Here is a 14,019-nt window from a genome sequence, read left to right as displayed (position 1 = left end):
GAAATAGAATCAAACGACTATTCCCGATGAAGTAAGCTGCGGTGGGACAACTCACCGGGTCCACTCAATAGTTGCATGTAGCTCAAAACTGCAGTGACAGGTGAAGGGTTAATTTCACAGTTTGATCCAGGAACATAAAGTACATTATATGTACGATATATCAATAAATTGCTGACTTGCAAAGATGTTGAACAGAGTCTCTGACTTAGTTTGAATAAGCATACTTTTGACACGATAGACATAATATATAGTTTATTAGCGTGGATTTCATTTTAAGTGTCGACTAATTGTGTTGAAATGAAAACTATATTGTACATGTATAAGAGAATCAAACGTTAACAACGGATCATAACCGTCATATTTAGGGAACCCATGAATCAAACAAATCTTTAAAAAATCCCCCAGATTTGTCGGATTTTTTGGGGGGCTGAACTTTTCATATTAAGGTGAAAGAATGGAATACTTTTTACACTTTGGACTGCCATGGTCAGCATCAAGCACTCCCAGGCCAGCTATAGAACAGGCCAAATGCCGAAAAAAGCTCACTTCACTCTGCTCCTATAATCAACCTTAACCTCAGCCTCAAAAGAATGTCACCCAGTGGCTCAGTGGGTAGCACTGTCTAGGTGGGAGGGGCTAGGAGTGAGCCAGGTGTTGCTGGTTGCCTGATTGCAGCTGGGAGTTGGAGGGAGTTTTGTAAAAAGTTGGTGGTGGGTTTTGGGGTTTTGTTTTCAGGTTTTAGGGCCTTTTTAGCCCACAAAAACAGCCAGATGGCTGCTGAGGGGTCCGGAGTGCCGGGCCCCTCAGAGGACAATGTTCCCGAGAGGAATTTAATTCGGGAAGAAACTGTGGTGGGAAAGGAAAAAAAAAGGCCCAAAGATTTGGGCCGGGACCTCAGGAGGTTTGGTAAAGAAAACACGGTGGTGGTGCAGTGTGAAGATAAGAAGATTCGAGCTTGGGATATTATCCAGGCGGTTCATGAGGACTGTGGCGAGGGAAGCTGCTTTGCCTGCCGACCGAAGCCAAATGTGGGATTCGAGGTGACGGTCAGTGGCCGTGAGGAGGTGGAAAGATTGTTACTCAGTCTGAAAGTTGGTGAGAAATTCTTGGAGGTGACTCTGCTATATTCAGAGGAGGTGGTGGTTTCATTTTTAAACTTGCCAGTTTACATTGAGGACGAAGTGCTAAGCAAGAAGTTGGAGTCATGGGACATAAAAATCTGTTCTGCAATAAAGAGGAGGTATTATCCGGGAACACGGGTAGCAGATGGAACCCGGTATGTAAAGGTGCAGTTCCCTGAGGGGGTGAGGTCATTGCCGTACAGTATGAAGTTCAAGACACTGGAAGGAGTGCAGTACTTTCGTGTGCTGCATGATAACCAAGTAAAGGTGTGCTATTATTGTCTTGGGCATGACCATCTCGTAAGAAACTGTCCAGACCTGTATTGTTACAATTGTGGTGAGTCGGGACACATTGCTCGGAGCTGCAAGGCGGAGAGCTGTGGGGTGTGACGTAAAGGCCCCACCCGCTGTGAGTGTGTGGCAGAAGGGAGCGATATGAGTGATGAGGAGATGGGAGAAGGAGCAGGAGGTGAGTGTGGAACGGCCGGAGGAGCGGTGCAGTCGGAGGACACAGCCAGTAAAATGAAGGAAAAAGGAGCACAGGAAGAGGCAGAGGATGGTGGAGTGGAGAACGGGATGGAGATGGTGGAAAACACGCCGAGTGCTGTGGAGGGGAACAAAGACAGCAGCGGGCAGCGAGGGTCGAGTGCAGACTCGAGCCTTAGTGCAGTTCGGCTCCCCCTGGGGAGTCTGGTGTCTGCGGGGGGAGAGGAGGCGGGAGCGGGGTGTGTGGTGGATGTGGGTGCTCCGGGGAGAGGCGGGGAGTCGGATATCTTGGTGAACGGGAGGGGGCAGGATGGGGAGAGGGTGCAAGAGGCAGGAGCCTTAAAGGGACAGCAGGATGGGATCGGTGAGATAGAGACGTCAGAAGGGAACAATTTAGGTGCGCCATTGTCCCATGGAGTGAGGGAACAAGGTGCAAGGGTCAGAGGTGGAGATGTGGTCGAAGGGAGCGGCACAGTGGGAGAAACTGCGATAGCAGGAAGACTCCCTATGGGAGATGAAGTATCTGATGGGGAGCAGGATTATGTATCTGACGGGGAGCAGGCACAGGGGGTTGCAGAAGAGCTTGAGTGTGAGGAATTAGAGGGGGACAGAGACATGGAAGTCGGGGATGGGGTGGCATCATGTGGAAAGGGAAAGGTTAGTGAGGGGCAGAAGGAGGGAGAAAGGGCAGCTCTTGGGCCCAAACTTAATGCAAGGAAGAGGCTGAAACAGCAGGGAGGGGTCAAACAGGAGGTGAAAAAGAGCCGGAGGCTGCAAGAAAAAGCAACAGCTGCCTGAAAAGTTGAGAAGGAGCATGAGAGGAGGGAAGAGCCAGAGATTAAATGATGGGGAGATTATCGGGCATACTTCCCTTCTTTGGAGCCATGATTACATTGGTCTTGATTAATGTGAACGGACTGAGGGGTGAGAAGAAATTGCAGCAGTTGTTGCAGGGTTTTAAAGGTTTGGACTTGTTGTGTCTGCAAGAAACCTTTTGGGATGAGGATATTCTAGAAAGAGTTCAGAAGGTTTGGAAGGGAGAGGTGTTTGCAAGTTGTGCAAACAATAACCATAGAGGGGTGGTTGTTTTGGTGAGTCCGTCCATAAAAGAGAATGTTGCCTTGGTGGACAAGGACACTGAGGGGAGATTTTTACGGCTAAGGGTAAAAATGGAGGGATTTAATTGTGATCTCTTTAATATCTATGCACCGAATGACCATTGCAAGCGTCGCGAGTTTTTTCGGGGGTTATTCACTGAAGCGGCAGAGGTGGAAAATCCTTGTATAGTGGGGGATTTTAAAGTATTTTTATCTCGGATGGACATTTCAGCCCAGATGACCTTTAAGGATGATAACTCCAGAGGGATGATTGTAAAAATGATGGCAAATTTAAATTTGAGAGACTTATGGAGGGACCGGAACCCCATAAAAAGGGAGTTCTCCAGAACAGGTTGGGTGGGTGATGTTTTAAAACAGAGCCGAATAGATTTTGTGTTAATGTGGGAAGGGTTAAGTTCGGAGGTGATGGAGATTTATTATAAAAAATTATTTTTTAGTGATCACTCGGCTTTGGTTCTTAGAATTAGGAACAACAGAGTTAAGATCGGTTCAGGGGTGTGGATTTTAAACAATCAATACCTGAAAGAAATTGCTTATAAAGAAGGGATTATAAATATAATAAAGAATGCTCGGAAGGAACATTTGTTCTTGAAAGAAAGAAGAGTTTGGTGGGACAATTTTAAATATGAGGTAAAAGTTTTTTCGGTACGTTATGGGAAAAAGAGGGCGGCAGCTAACCGGCATCGAGAAGAGAATATAAACAAAAGGTTTACGGGTGTCTGTAAAGCAGTTGACGGAGGGGATAACGGAGCTGAGACTAAGTTCCGGGTGCTAAAGGAAGAGTGGGAATTATTGGAAGCTGAAAAATGCAAGGGGGCCATTCTCCGTGCAAAGGCTAGAGATGCATTGGAGGGCGAAAGATGCACTAGATATTTTCTAGAGCAAGAGAAGCTGCGACAGAGATTATCATTAATTGAGGAGTTGAAGGTTGGGGAGAAGATCATTCATGAAAGTGGGGAGATTTTAGAGGCGGCTAGCAGCTTTTATCAAGAGTTATATACAAAAGAAGACATTTCCAATTTGGCGATGGAGAAGGTTAGTGCTTTTATTGAAGAGGGTTTAAAGGAGGATGAGAGAAGCATGTGTGACAAAGAAGTAGGATTAGCGGAAATAAAAGTAGCAATAAGTGGAATGAAGGGGGGGGAAAGCCCAGGGTCCGATGGACTAAGTGCAGAATTTTATAAAGAATTTTTCGAGATTTTAAGTCCATTGCTCTTAGAAGTTTTTAAGGAAATTAAAATTGAGGGAAGCCTGGCCCCATTTATGAGGAGAGGTATCATAAGCTTAGCTTATATAAAAATAAAGGGGATAGACGGGATCTGAAGAATTGGAGGCCAATCACTTATTAAATGTGGATTATAAGATCTTGGCGAGGGTTATGGCAAATCGTTTGAAGGAGGTGTTACCAGAGATAGTTTGGCCCTCTCAGTCCTATGGAGTCATAGGCCGGGACATCGCAGACTCTGTGGTCTCAATCCAAGATGCGATAGAGCTCATGGAAGAGAGTGGGAGGGAGGCTTATGTATTAAAGATAGATCAAGAGAAAGCCATTGATAGGGTCTCTCATGAGTTTTTATTGAAGGTTTTGGAAGCATTTGATTTCAAGGAAAATTTCATTCAGTGGATAAGGATTTTTTATTCAAACATATTTAGCTGCGTTAAATGTAATGGTTTTTTATCCAAGTATTTTCCGATACAGAGATCAGTGAGACAGGGTTGTCCCCTGTCCCCATTGCTGTACACATTGGTAGCAGAACCATTAGGTTACATGATGCGAAAGAAACAAGGTGTAGTTGGGATTGTGGTACCCAGTTCTGGGCTGGTGTCGGTGATACACCAATATGCAGATGACACAACCTTAACATTGAGAAATGGGGAGTCAGTGAGGAAAGCTATGGAGTTAGTGGAGGAATATTGCAGAGCTTCAGGAGCCAGAGTGAATTATAGTAAGTTCCAATGCCTGGTTGCAGGGAGGGGTAGGGGGGAATGGTTGGGGGTATGTCCCTTTAAGGTGGTGGAGGTTTTGGAAGTTCTGGGGGTGCATATGGGGTGCAAGAAAGACAGGGATGAAGTGGATCGATTAAATTGGGAACCGGAGGTTATGAAAATTAAAAAGATTTTGGGAAGATGGGAAAGAAGGTGGTTGAAAGTGCAAGGAAGAGCGACAGTGGTGTCTGCTCTCCTGCTATCTAAGCTATGGTACTTATTGACGGTGGAGGATATTCCTGAGTGGGCGGAAAAGTCCATCCGAGAGGGTTGTGTGAGGTTTTATGGGAAGGGAAACCAGCCTTGGTGGCATAAAATACTATCATTGGACGGAGAAATCAGGGAGGACTCAATTTTCCAGATATTGATTTGAAGAAGAAATCCTTTAGAATCAAATGGGCGAAGAGATATCTTCAGAAGTCAAATACAAGTTTTTGGAAGAGTTGTTTTGAGCATTTTTTAAAACAAAGTGGGATAGGAGGGCAGGGGATATTGTATATGGAATACAATAATATGTTTTTGAAATCGATTAAACTTCTCCCTAGATTTTATAAGGGGGTTGTAGAGACTTGGGCCCAATTTTTAAAGAGTGTGCAGTTTATGCCCAAGGGGGCTGAGGAATTTTTAGAACAGCCCTTATTTTTGAACAGGTGGGTCAACATTGAAGGAGAGGTTTTATTTAATCAAGCTTTTATAAAAGCTGGGATTATATCTGTGAAAGATGTATTATACGAGGTAATTCCAGGTTGGTTGCCGGAAGCGATAGTGAGGGACATGGTGTGGGAGGAGGATCAGGAGGTAGAAGGAAAAGCAATAGAAATCATGTATGAGAAGATTGTGAGGGCAATGCCACAGGATTGGATGGAAGAAATAAATGCAGAAATCTCCAAAAGAAGTAAAATGCGTCCTGCTTTTCCTAGCTTTGTACTGGAGAAAGGGGGAGAGTTGGTCCAATTTGACAACTGTAATACTCGAGATTTCTATGAGGTATTCAGAGAATGGAGATTCAAGACACCTGCTGGTCAGGAGTTTTGGCAGAGTATATACCCACAGCTGGACTTCAACAGGATTTGGAAGGGAGTGTGGATGAATTTTAAATGCCCAGAATGGATTGAACTGGATTTCAAATTGGCTCATAACCAGATTTTTACCATGACGGTCTTGTGCAAGATTGGACGAGTGGAGGCGGCAACTTGCCCAATGTGTGGGACACGGGATGAGACTCTGTCCCATTTACTGGTGTTATGTCCGCAGTTAAATGACTTTAAGTACTATGTTTGACAGTTGTGTGAAGCTTTTTAGCTGGGTGAGGACCGAAGAGCGAGAATGGGAATCCCGTGGGACTCAATTTTGAGATGGGGATTGCAGGAGAGTCTGCCAGAGTCTAGCGGAGCGGCAATTAATTTAATGTTCAGTTTAGCTAGATTCGTGATTGTGCAAAGAAGGAATGCTCTGTTTTTTAAGGGGAGGAGAATCAATCTAAAAGAGTATTTTAAATATAAGCTGAAAGATCATTATAAGGCTCTGTGGATGTTTTATTCAGAAAGGAATTTAAGGACAGTATTTTACAACCAATTTTTGAAGTATAATCGATTAATATATGTTACAGGTGACAAATTAAACTTCAGGTTTTGATGTTAAAATGTGGTGGCGGAATGGCTGTGCAGAGCGGTGGAGTTGATTTGTATCATACAATGTAATGATCACGATGTTGTAAATGTTCTTAATGTTCAATAAAGTATAATATATTTTTTTAAAAAGTGGGTAGCACCCTCACCTCTGAGTCATAATAGGTCGTGGGTTCAGGTCCCACTCTAGAGACCTGTGCACAAAAACCTAGGCTGACCCTCCCAGTGCAATACTGAGGGAGTGCTACACTGTCAGAGGTGCCGTCTTTCAGATGAGACGTTAAACCGAGGCTCTGTCAGGTGGACATAAAAGATCCCGCGGCAGTATTTCGAAGAAGAGCAGGGGAGTTCTGTCCTGGGGGCCAATATTTATCCCTCAATCAACATCACTAAAACAGATTATCTGGTCATTATCATATTGCTGTTTGTGGGAGCTTGCTGTGCACAAATTAGCTGCCACATTTCCTACAGTGGCAACACTTCACTGGCTGTGAAGCGCTTTGGGGCGTCCGGTGGTCGTGAAAGGCGCTATAGAAATGCAAGTCTTTCTTTTCCTTTTCCTACTGCACCAGTGCGACATTTCTATTTCCCGCACCAACCATCCTTGCCTCCTCTTGATGTAAGGTAGCCAAGTTGTGCAAGAAAATCGTGAGCACAGTGAAGCTGTGAGCCTGTGTTGAGCGCATATCTAGTCTGAATGCCCAGGACTCATTTTGTATAGGACCCTTAAGGACGGCAGAAAGTAGCTTCCATCTGATCATTTTGGGATGGTTTTGAATCCCTCCTAGAGGTGAAATGAGTTTTCTAACCAAGTACACCTCCAAATTCCAGAATTTCCAGTAAATTAGCCCTATGAAACCAATATTGTATTGAACATTATGCTTTCCCTTGATGTATAATATTGTACATATTTCTTTGGAAAATATGCACAATTGGATTTGAAATATTGAAAACTAAAGGAGAAAATAGAACATCTAGAAACCAAAAGATATAATAATGAATAGTCAGCATGGATTTCAAAAGGGAAAGTCTTGCTTAACCAACCTTATTGAATTTTTTGAAGAGGTAACAGAGAGAGTAGACAAGGGTAATGCAGTAGATGTAATTTATCTGGATTTTCAAAAGGCCTTCGATAAGGTACCCCATAATAGACTGATGAACAAGGTCAGAGAATGCGGAGTCAGGGGACAAGTAGCAGAATGGATTGCTGGCAGGCTTCAGGACAGAAAGCAGAGAGTAGGGGTAAAGGGTAGCTATTCACAGTGGCAGAAGGTGGGTAGTGGTGTTCCACAAGGATCAGTGCTGGGACCACTGAAGTTCACAATTTATGTTAACGATTTAGACTTAGGAATCAAAAACACAGTATCCAAATTGGAGGGGACAGTCAATACTGAGGAGGACTGCAACAAGTTACAGGAGGACATTAATAAACTTGCAGAATGGGCATATAATTGGCAAATGAAGTTCAACACAGACAAATGTGAGGTATTACATTTTGGGAGGAAGAATAGGGAGGTCACTTATCACTTGGAGGGTGCGAGTCTAGGTGGGGTAGATGAACAAAGGGATCTAGGAGTACAAATACACAAATCACTAAAAGTTGCGACGCAGGTTAGAAAGGCCATAAAAAAAAGCAAACCAAGCATTAGGGTTTATTTCTAGAGGTATAGAATTGAAAAGTAGGGAAGTTATACTAAACCTGTATCGAACCTTGGTTAGACCACACTTAGAGTACTGCGTACAGTTCTGGTCACCATATTATAAAAAGGATATAGAAGCACTGGAGAGGGTGCAGAGAAGATTTACAAGGATGATACCAGAAATGCGAGGGTATACATATCAGGAAAGGATGAACAGGCTGGGTCTCTTTTCTCTTGAAAAAAGAATGCTGAGGGGTGACTAATAGGGGTCTTTAAAATTATGAAAGGTTTTGATAGAGTGGATACAGAGAGAATGTTTCCACTTGTGGGGAAGAGCATAACTAGAGGCCATCAATATAAGATAGTCACCAAGAAATCCAATAGGGAATTCAGAAGAAACTTCTTTACCCAAAGAGTGGTGAGAATGTGGAACTCGCTACCACAGGGAGTGGTTGAAGCGAATAGTATCGATGCATTTAAGGGGAGGATAGACAAGCATATGAGGGAGACGGGAATAGAGGGTTATGGTGATAGATTTAGATGAGGAAAGACGGGAGGAGGCTCGAGTGGAGCATAAACACCGGCATGGACTGGTTGGGCCGAAAGGCCTGTTTCTGTGCTGTTTATCCTATGTAAAATATTACAGCCAATACTAATAAGATGGAAAGCATTTTGGATCCATGTGCATTTGTCCTAATCATAGAATAATACAGCACAGGAGGAGGCCATTTGGCCCATCGTGCCTGTGCCGGCTCTTTGGTAGAGCTATCCAACTAGTCCCACTTCTCTGCTCCTTCCCTATAGCCCATGCAAATTTTATCCCTTCAAGTATTTATCCAAAATGGTCCATTTAAAAAAAAAAAGAAATAATTGTACAATTTTTTTTTAAAAGCAATAATTTATGATGGTATTGTACTGATGTACCAGTCAAATCTTATAACCAACATGGGTTTGTACACTGCATCTCACTGAACATAGGATCCTGAAGCACGTTGATTAGAAAAACGTCCCAGGTTCAAATGCCTATTTTATCAAGGCCAGCAGAACTTTCTGGATATCGCCGGAAGTCTCAGATTTGACTGCCTCCGCCAGAGGCATCTTGTACATCCCCTGATACCTCTCCTTAATGGATGGAAGATCAACCTGTTTGAAGAAGAAATTAAGTTCAGCTTTTTTATAGCGAGCGATCCTAAGGCATCAGCATCATGAACTGTCGTCTGTATAGAAGCTGTATCGCCTCTTGTCACAGGAGAAAAAAATAGGCCAGATCTTGCTGGAGTGGGGCATCTCGCAGTGTTCGCTGTTACTTAGGCTTTGCCCTCATTCCTTCGGCTCAAAGATACTTTACGCTGTGACTTGCAGGGAATGCGAGCTGATAACGTGGCGGCGAGGGCAACGGAGGCACCTGGGACCTCGGTGACCGACGGGACCAACAGCCTATCTCCTTAACCAATGAGATTTAAGGATTGAGAAAGAAACAGAGGAATGACGGAGAAGGGAATAGAGTGAATTAGAGTCAAATCAGGTACAGAGAGGGAAAGAAAGATTGGGTTGAGAGAGAGAAAAAAGAGACAGAAAGGAAAAGTAAGAAAAAAAAATTACATTTTAAATTTTAAATTTTAAAAATCTCTAAGAAGAATTTATTACCTGCTAGATCAATTGTTAATTTTAAATCGGAGATTGATAGCTTTTTGTTAACCAAAGGTACTAAGGGATATAGGCCAAAGGCGGGTATATAGAGTTAGATCGCAGATCAGCCATGAGCTCATTGAATGGCGAAACAGGCTCGAGGGGCTGAATGGTCTCCTCCTGTCCCTATGTTCCTACCAGCAGGAATGAGACTGAACAGTTTAAATTGTTCCCTTTCTGGACCAGAGAGGTTGATTGGCATTGCATTAACAATTATCATGTCGTTTTATAAAGGTACTTACGCTCTTAATTACCAGCCCTAACTTTCTGTGGCGAGTTTAATGGGCAATTAATGTGCAATTCAAGCAAGTTCTTAAAAATAACGGGGAGGCTAAGGGTGAGATACCGTTTGTGCGAAGCAAACTGCGGAACGGCGTAAATCGACCAACAAGTTCTGGAGATTTGCAACTCACGGCATATCTCTTAATCCTGTGAGCTTGCTGGCCGATTTGTGCATTAATAATGGCGTGCGTCGTTAACACACCGTTATTTTTCCAGCAAGATCTGGCTATAGTTTGGGAAGATTGCGTGAATATCCAGAACTTGATACTTCCATCATCCACACGTAAAAATCATTAATATTTACAAGTCTTTTTTTTTTAGTTGCAATTACTTACCTAACATGTAGGTTTAAAGAGAATATGTGGTGGGTTTCCCATGGCAGATAAACCGTATCTCAATCATGGCAGTGACCATATTTCACCAGCGATCAGCGAGCAAGTGAAATCATGGGGGCGATTTTGTGAATGGGGGCACGTTGGAGGTGGGGCTGCTGCTTGTCGTGTTTTCATCCGCCTCCATCGATTTGTGGCCAACCCACGCTATTTTCCCCTGATTGGCCCAGCGTGCTTAGCAGGCCAATCAAGGGAAAGCCGCTTGTAGAGAATGTCAACGTATGACGTTTCATCTGTCAAAAACTTTTGACAGATGAATTGTCATCGTTTGACAGCTCTGTGAAGCTGTCAAACGGTGACATTCTCAGCAGTTTGATGAGGTCTTGAATTAAGACCTCATCAACCTTCTTTCTTTTACAGAAATTAGATGGTTGTTGCATCTGAGAATGCAACGGTCATCTCTCATCTGCAACACGGAGGTCCGAGACTCTCCACATAGACAGACTGAAGCCTGTAGGAAGAAACAAAGGTAAGTACACTTTTAAAAACACTTTGCACTCACCTCAGATACTCACCTCTACACTCTTGCACCCATCACTTACCTTCACACCACACTTTTGCACCCCACCGACCCCCGCAGACCCAGTACTCGCCTCGCTGAGCTGGCGGGTTTTGGAGCCATCGGGAAGCCCGCACTTGTGAGGGCAAAAAAGAGGATAATCCTATTTTCTGCCTGTTAACTACCTGTTATCAGGCAATTAATAGGCTTTAATCCCTTCCCGCCTCCAAGGAGACAGGACCCAGCGTGGGACGGCAACCCGCCTCCTGGAAAGATGGCATGGAGGTGGGTTGGGAGTCGGTTGGGCACCCGCCCCCAAAATCTGCTATTTTCCCGCCTCCATACCTGCCTCCCCAGGGCTGGCAAAATTGCCCCCATTGTATCCCACAGCATCCCTCACCGCTGCCCCATGTACCTAACCAGAAGCAAACTATCAAAGCGAGTTAAATGTTGCAAGAATTATCGAGTAGGGAATTGGAGCTTGTTTCTGTTTCTCATGTATTTATATATATAGATATACGTCATAGATTAATCAAAAATTCAGCCAGCACAGCAGGAACATTATCTGAAATATAAACAGGAAATGCTGGAAATACTCAGCAGGTCAGGCAGCATCTGTGAAGAGAGAAACAGAGTTAACGTTTCAGGTCAATGACCTTTCGTCAGAACTGGAAAATGTTAGAGATGTAACAGGTTTTAAGCAAGTGCAGGGGCAGGGAAAGGGGGCGGGGAGGAGAAAAGAACAAAAGGGACGGTCTGTGATAGGGTGGAAGGCAGGAGAGATTAAATGACTAAAGGGATGACGGTGCGAGGCAAAAGGGGGCGGTAATGGCACAAGTAAAGAAACAAAATATGGGTCTAGAGGAGGTGTAAATGGCAACAACAGAATCATTACCAGCATCTGCTGTCCGAAAAAATGGGGGCAGAGGTTACGATCTGAAATTGTTGAACTTGATGTTGAGTCCGGAAGGCTGTGAAGTGCCTAATCGAAAGATGAGGTGCTCGAGCTTTTGTTAAGCTTCATTGGAACAGTGCAGGAGACCGAGGACAGAGAGGTCAGAGTGGCAGAGAGACGGAGAATTAAAATGGCAAGAGATCGGAAGCTCAGGGTCAAAGCGTTAATATTCAAGAAACGGAGGTTAACTCATTATTTTTTTTACCATCTGCACATGGATTGCCGACGGTCTTTTTCCCGCTGACTCTGATTTAACTGGGTAACGATTCGCATTTTAACACAGTGATTAGATTGTTGTAAACAGATCAGTGAAACCATTTCTCATACGTATTTCACATTGCTGCTGGGAAATCAGAGAAAAAGCCGAGTTATTTTTCCATGTTACCTCTGAGCGGGATACGATAACGCGAATCAGCGTGTCCTCGTTGGTTCCTGCGCCTTTCATCGCCTCATGTAACACCTCCACAAAATATGCTTGGCAATCCTTGGTACATTGAACTGGTGGATGAAAATAGGACAATACTGAGTTATGGATTCATCAGCTCATATTTAAAATAGCTTCTCTGATGACATTGGGCGCGATCTTGCCAGCCCTGGGGAGGCGGGTTTGGAGGCAGGACTGCCGGGAAAATGGCAGAATCTGGGGGCGGGTGCCCATCCCGCCCCCAACCCGCCCCCGTGCCATCTTCCCAGGAGGCGGGTAGCCGACTCGCACCGGGTCCCGTCTCCTTGGAGGTGTGACGGGGATTACAGCCACTTATCTGCCTCTTAACAGGTAGTTAACAGGCAGATAAGAGGATTATCCCCATTTTACCCACACAAGTGCGGGCTTCACGAAGGCTGCGAACCCCGCCAGGGTCACCGAGGCGAGCAGTGGGTCTGCGGGGGTCGGAGGGGTGAAAAAGTGCGCTGTGAAGGTAAGTGATGGGTGCAAGTGTGGAGTGGTGAGTATGTGAGGTTAGTGGAAAGTGATAGAAAAAATTTACTTACCTTTGTTTCTTCCTGCAAGCTTCAATCGGTGGGTATGCGGAGAGTCTCGCACCTCCGCGGCAGAGATGCCAGATGGCCGTTGCATTCTCCAATGCAACAACCATCTAATTTCTGCTAAAGAAAGAGGTTTGATGAGCTCTTGAATTCAAGAACTCATCAAACTACAGAGAATGCCAGTGTTTGACAGCTTCACAGAGCTGTCAAACGATGACAATTCATCTGTCAAAATGAAACGTCATATGCTGACATTCTCTGTAACCAGCTTTCCCTTAATCGGCCTACTAAGCCCACTGGGCGGGCTTAACAATGTCAATCAAGGGAAAATAGCGTGGGTTGGCCAGAAGTTGATGGAGGCGGGACTGAAACCCGACAAGTGGGAGTCCCGCCTCCAAAAGCTCCCCATTGGCAAAATCACCCCCTTTGTCTGTACTGTATCTTGATTCCCTCCTAACCCTCCCACTGATATTCGTGAGGATCTGAAATTGGAGAAGGAAAAGAAAAGAAAGAACTGCATTTCTACAGCGTCTTTCACGACCTCAGGACGTCCCAAAGCACTTTACAGCCAATGAATTACTTTTGAAGTGGAGTCACCTGTTGTAATGTAGGAAATGCGACAGCCAATTTGCGCACAGCAAGCTCCCACAAATAGCAATGTGATGTTGGTTGAGAGATAAATATTGGCCAGGACACCGGGGAGAACTCCCCTGCTCTTCTTTGAAATAGTCCCGTGGAATCTTTTATGTCCACCTGACAGGCAGACAGGGCCTCGGTTTATCGTCTCACATGAAAGACGACACATCCGACAGTGCAGCTCTCTGGAGTGGAGCTTGAACCCACAGCTTTCTGACTCAGAGGCGAGAGTGCTACCCACAGAGCCACAGAGTCCAACAACTTCCCAGAATCTTCACCTAATCATTGTTCCAGCAGTGAATGATCCAGTAAACTCACAGGTGGGAAACTCAAAGGATCGGGTGGAGCACTGGTTTTACAACCCCCCTGATATTTTACACAGAATCACATAAAATGTACAGCACAGAAACAGTCCATTCGGCCCAACTGGTCCATGCCGGTGTTTATGCTCCACACGAGCCTCCTCCCACCTCTCTTCATCTCACCCTATCAGCATATCCTTCTATTCCTTTCTCCCTCATGTGCTTATCTAGCTTCCCCTTAAATGCATCTATACTATTCGCCTCAACCACTCCCTGTGGTAGCGAGTTCCACATTCTCACC

At 44.7% G+C, this 14,019-nt stretch overlaps 1 protein-coding gene across 2 annotated transcripts in view; it reads right to left on the bottom strand.

The window, feature by feature from the left end:
* Window positions 1-237: 237 nt before the first annotated feature.
* anxa13l (annexin A13, like) overlaps window positions 238-14,019 on the bottom strand; it is a 66,243-nt gene continuing 52,461 nt past the window's right edge. Inside the window, exons 10-11 of one of the 2 annotated variants that reach the window (XM_085993661.1) lie at window positions 12,182-12,294; window positions 238-9,122 (exon numbers count right to left, since the gene is read on the bottom strand). In XM_085993661.1, the coding sequence (XP_085849787.1) occupies window positions 9,003-9,122; window positions 12,182-12,294 (233 nt within the window). In that variant the 3' untranslated portion in view covers window positions 238-9,002. The remainder of the gene's footprint in view (window positions 9,123-12,181; window positions 12,295-14,019) is intronic. The other variant, XR_015079098.1, reaches the window with a different exon arrangement.

Source organism: Somniosus microcephalus, chromosome 7 (genome assembly GCF_052327205.1).
Source record: "Somniosus microcephalus isolate GS21.2 chromosome 7, FLI_Smic_1.0, whole genome shotgun sequence".
In the NCBI taxonomy this organism is placed as follows: domain Eukaryota; kingdom Metazoa; phylum Chordata; class Chondrichthyes; order Squaliformes; family Somniosidae; genus Somniosus; species Somniosus microcephalus.
The sequence above is the reverse complement of the archived record's forward strand: the minus strand, read 5'-3'. Positions and strand labels throughout refer to the sequence as shown.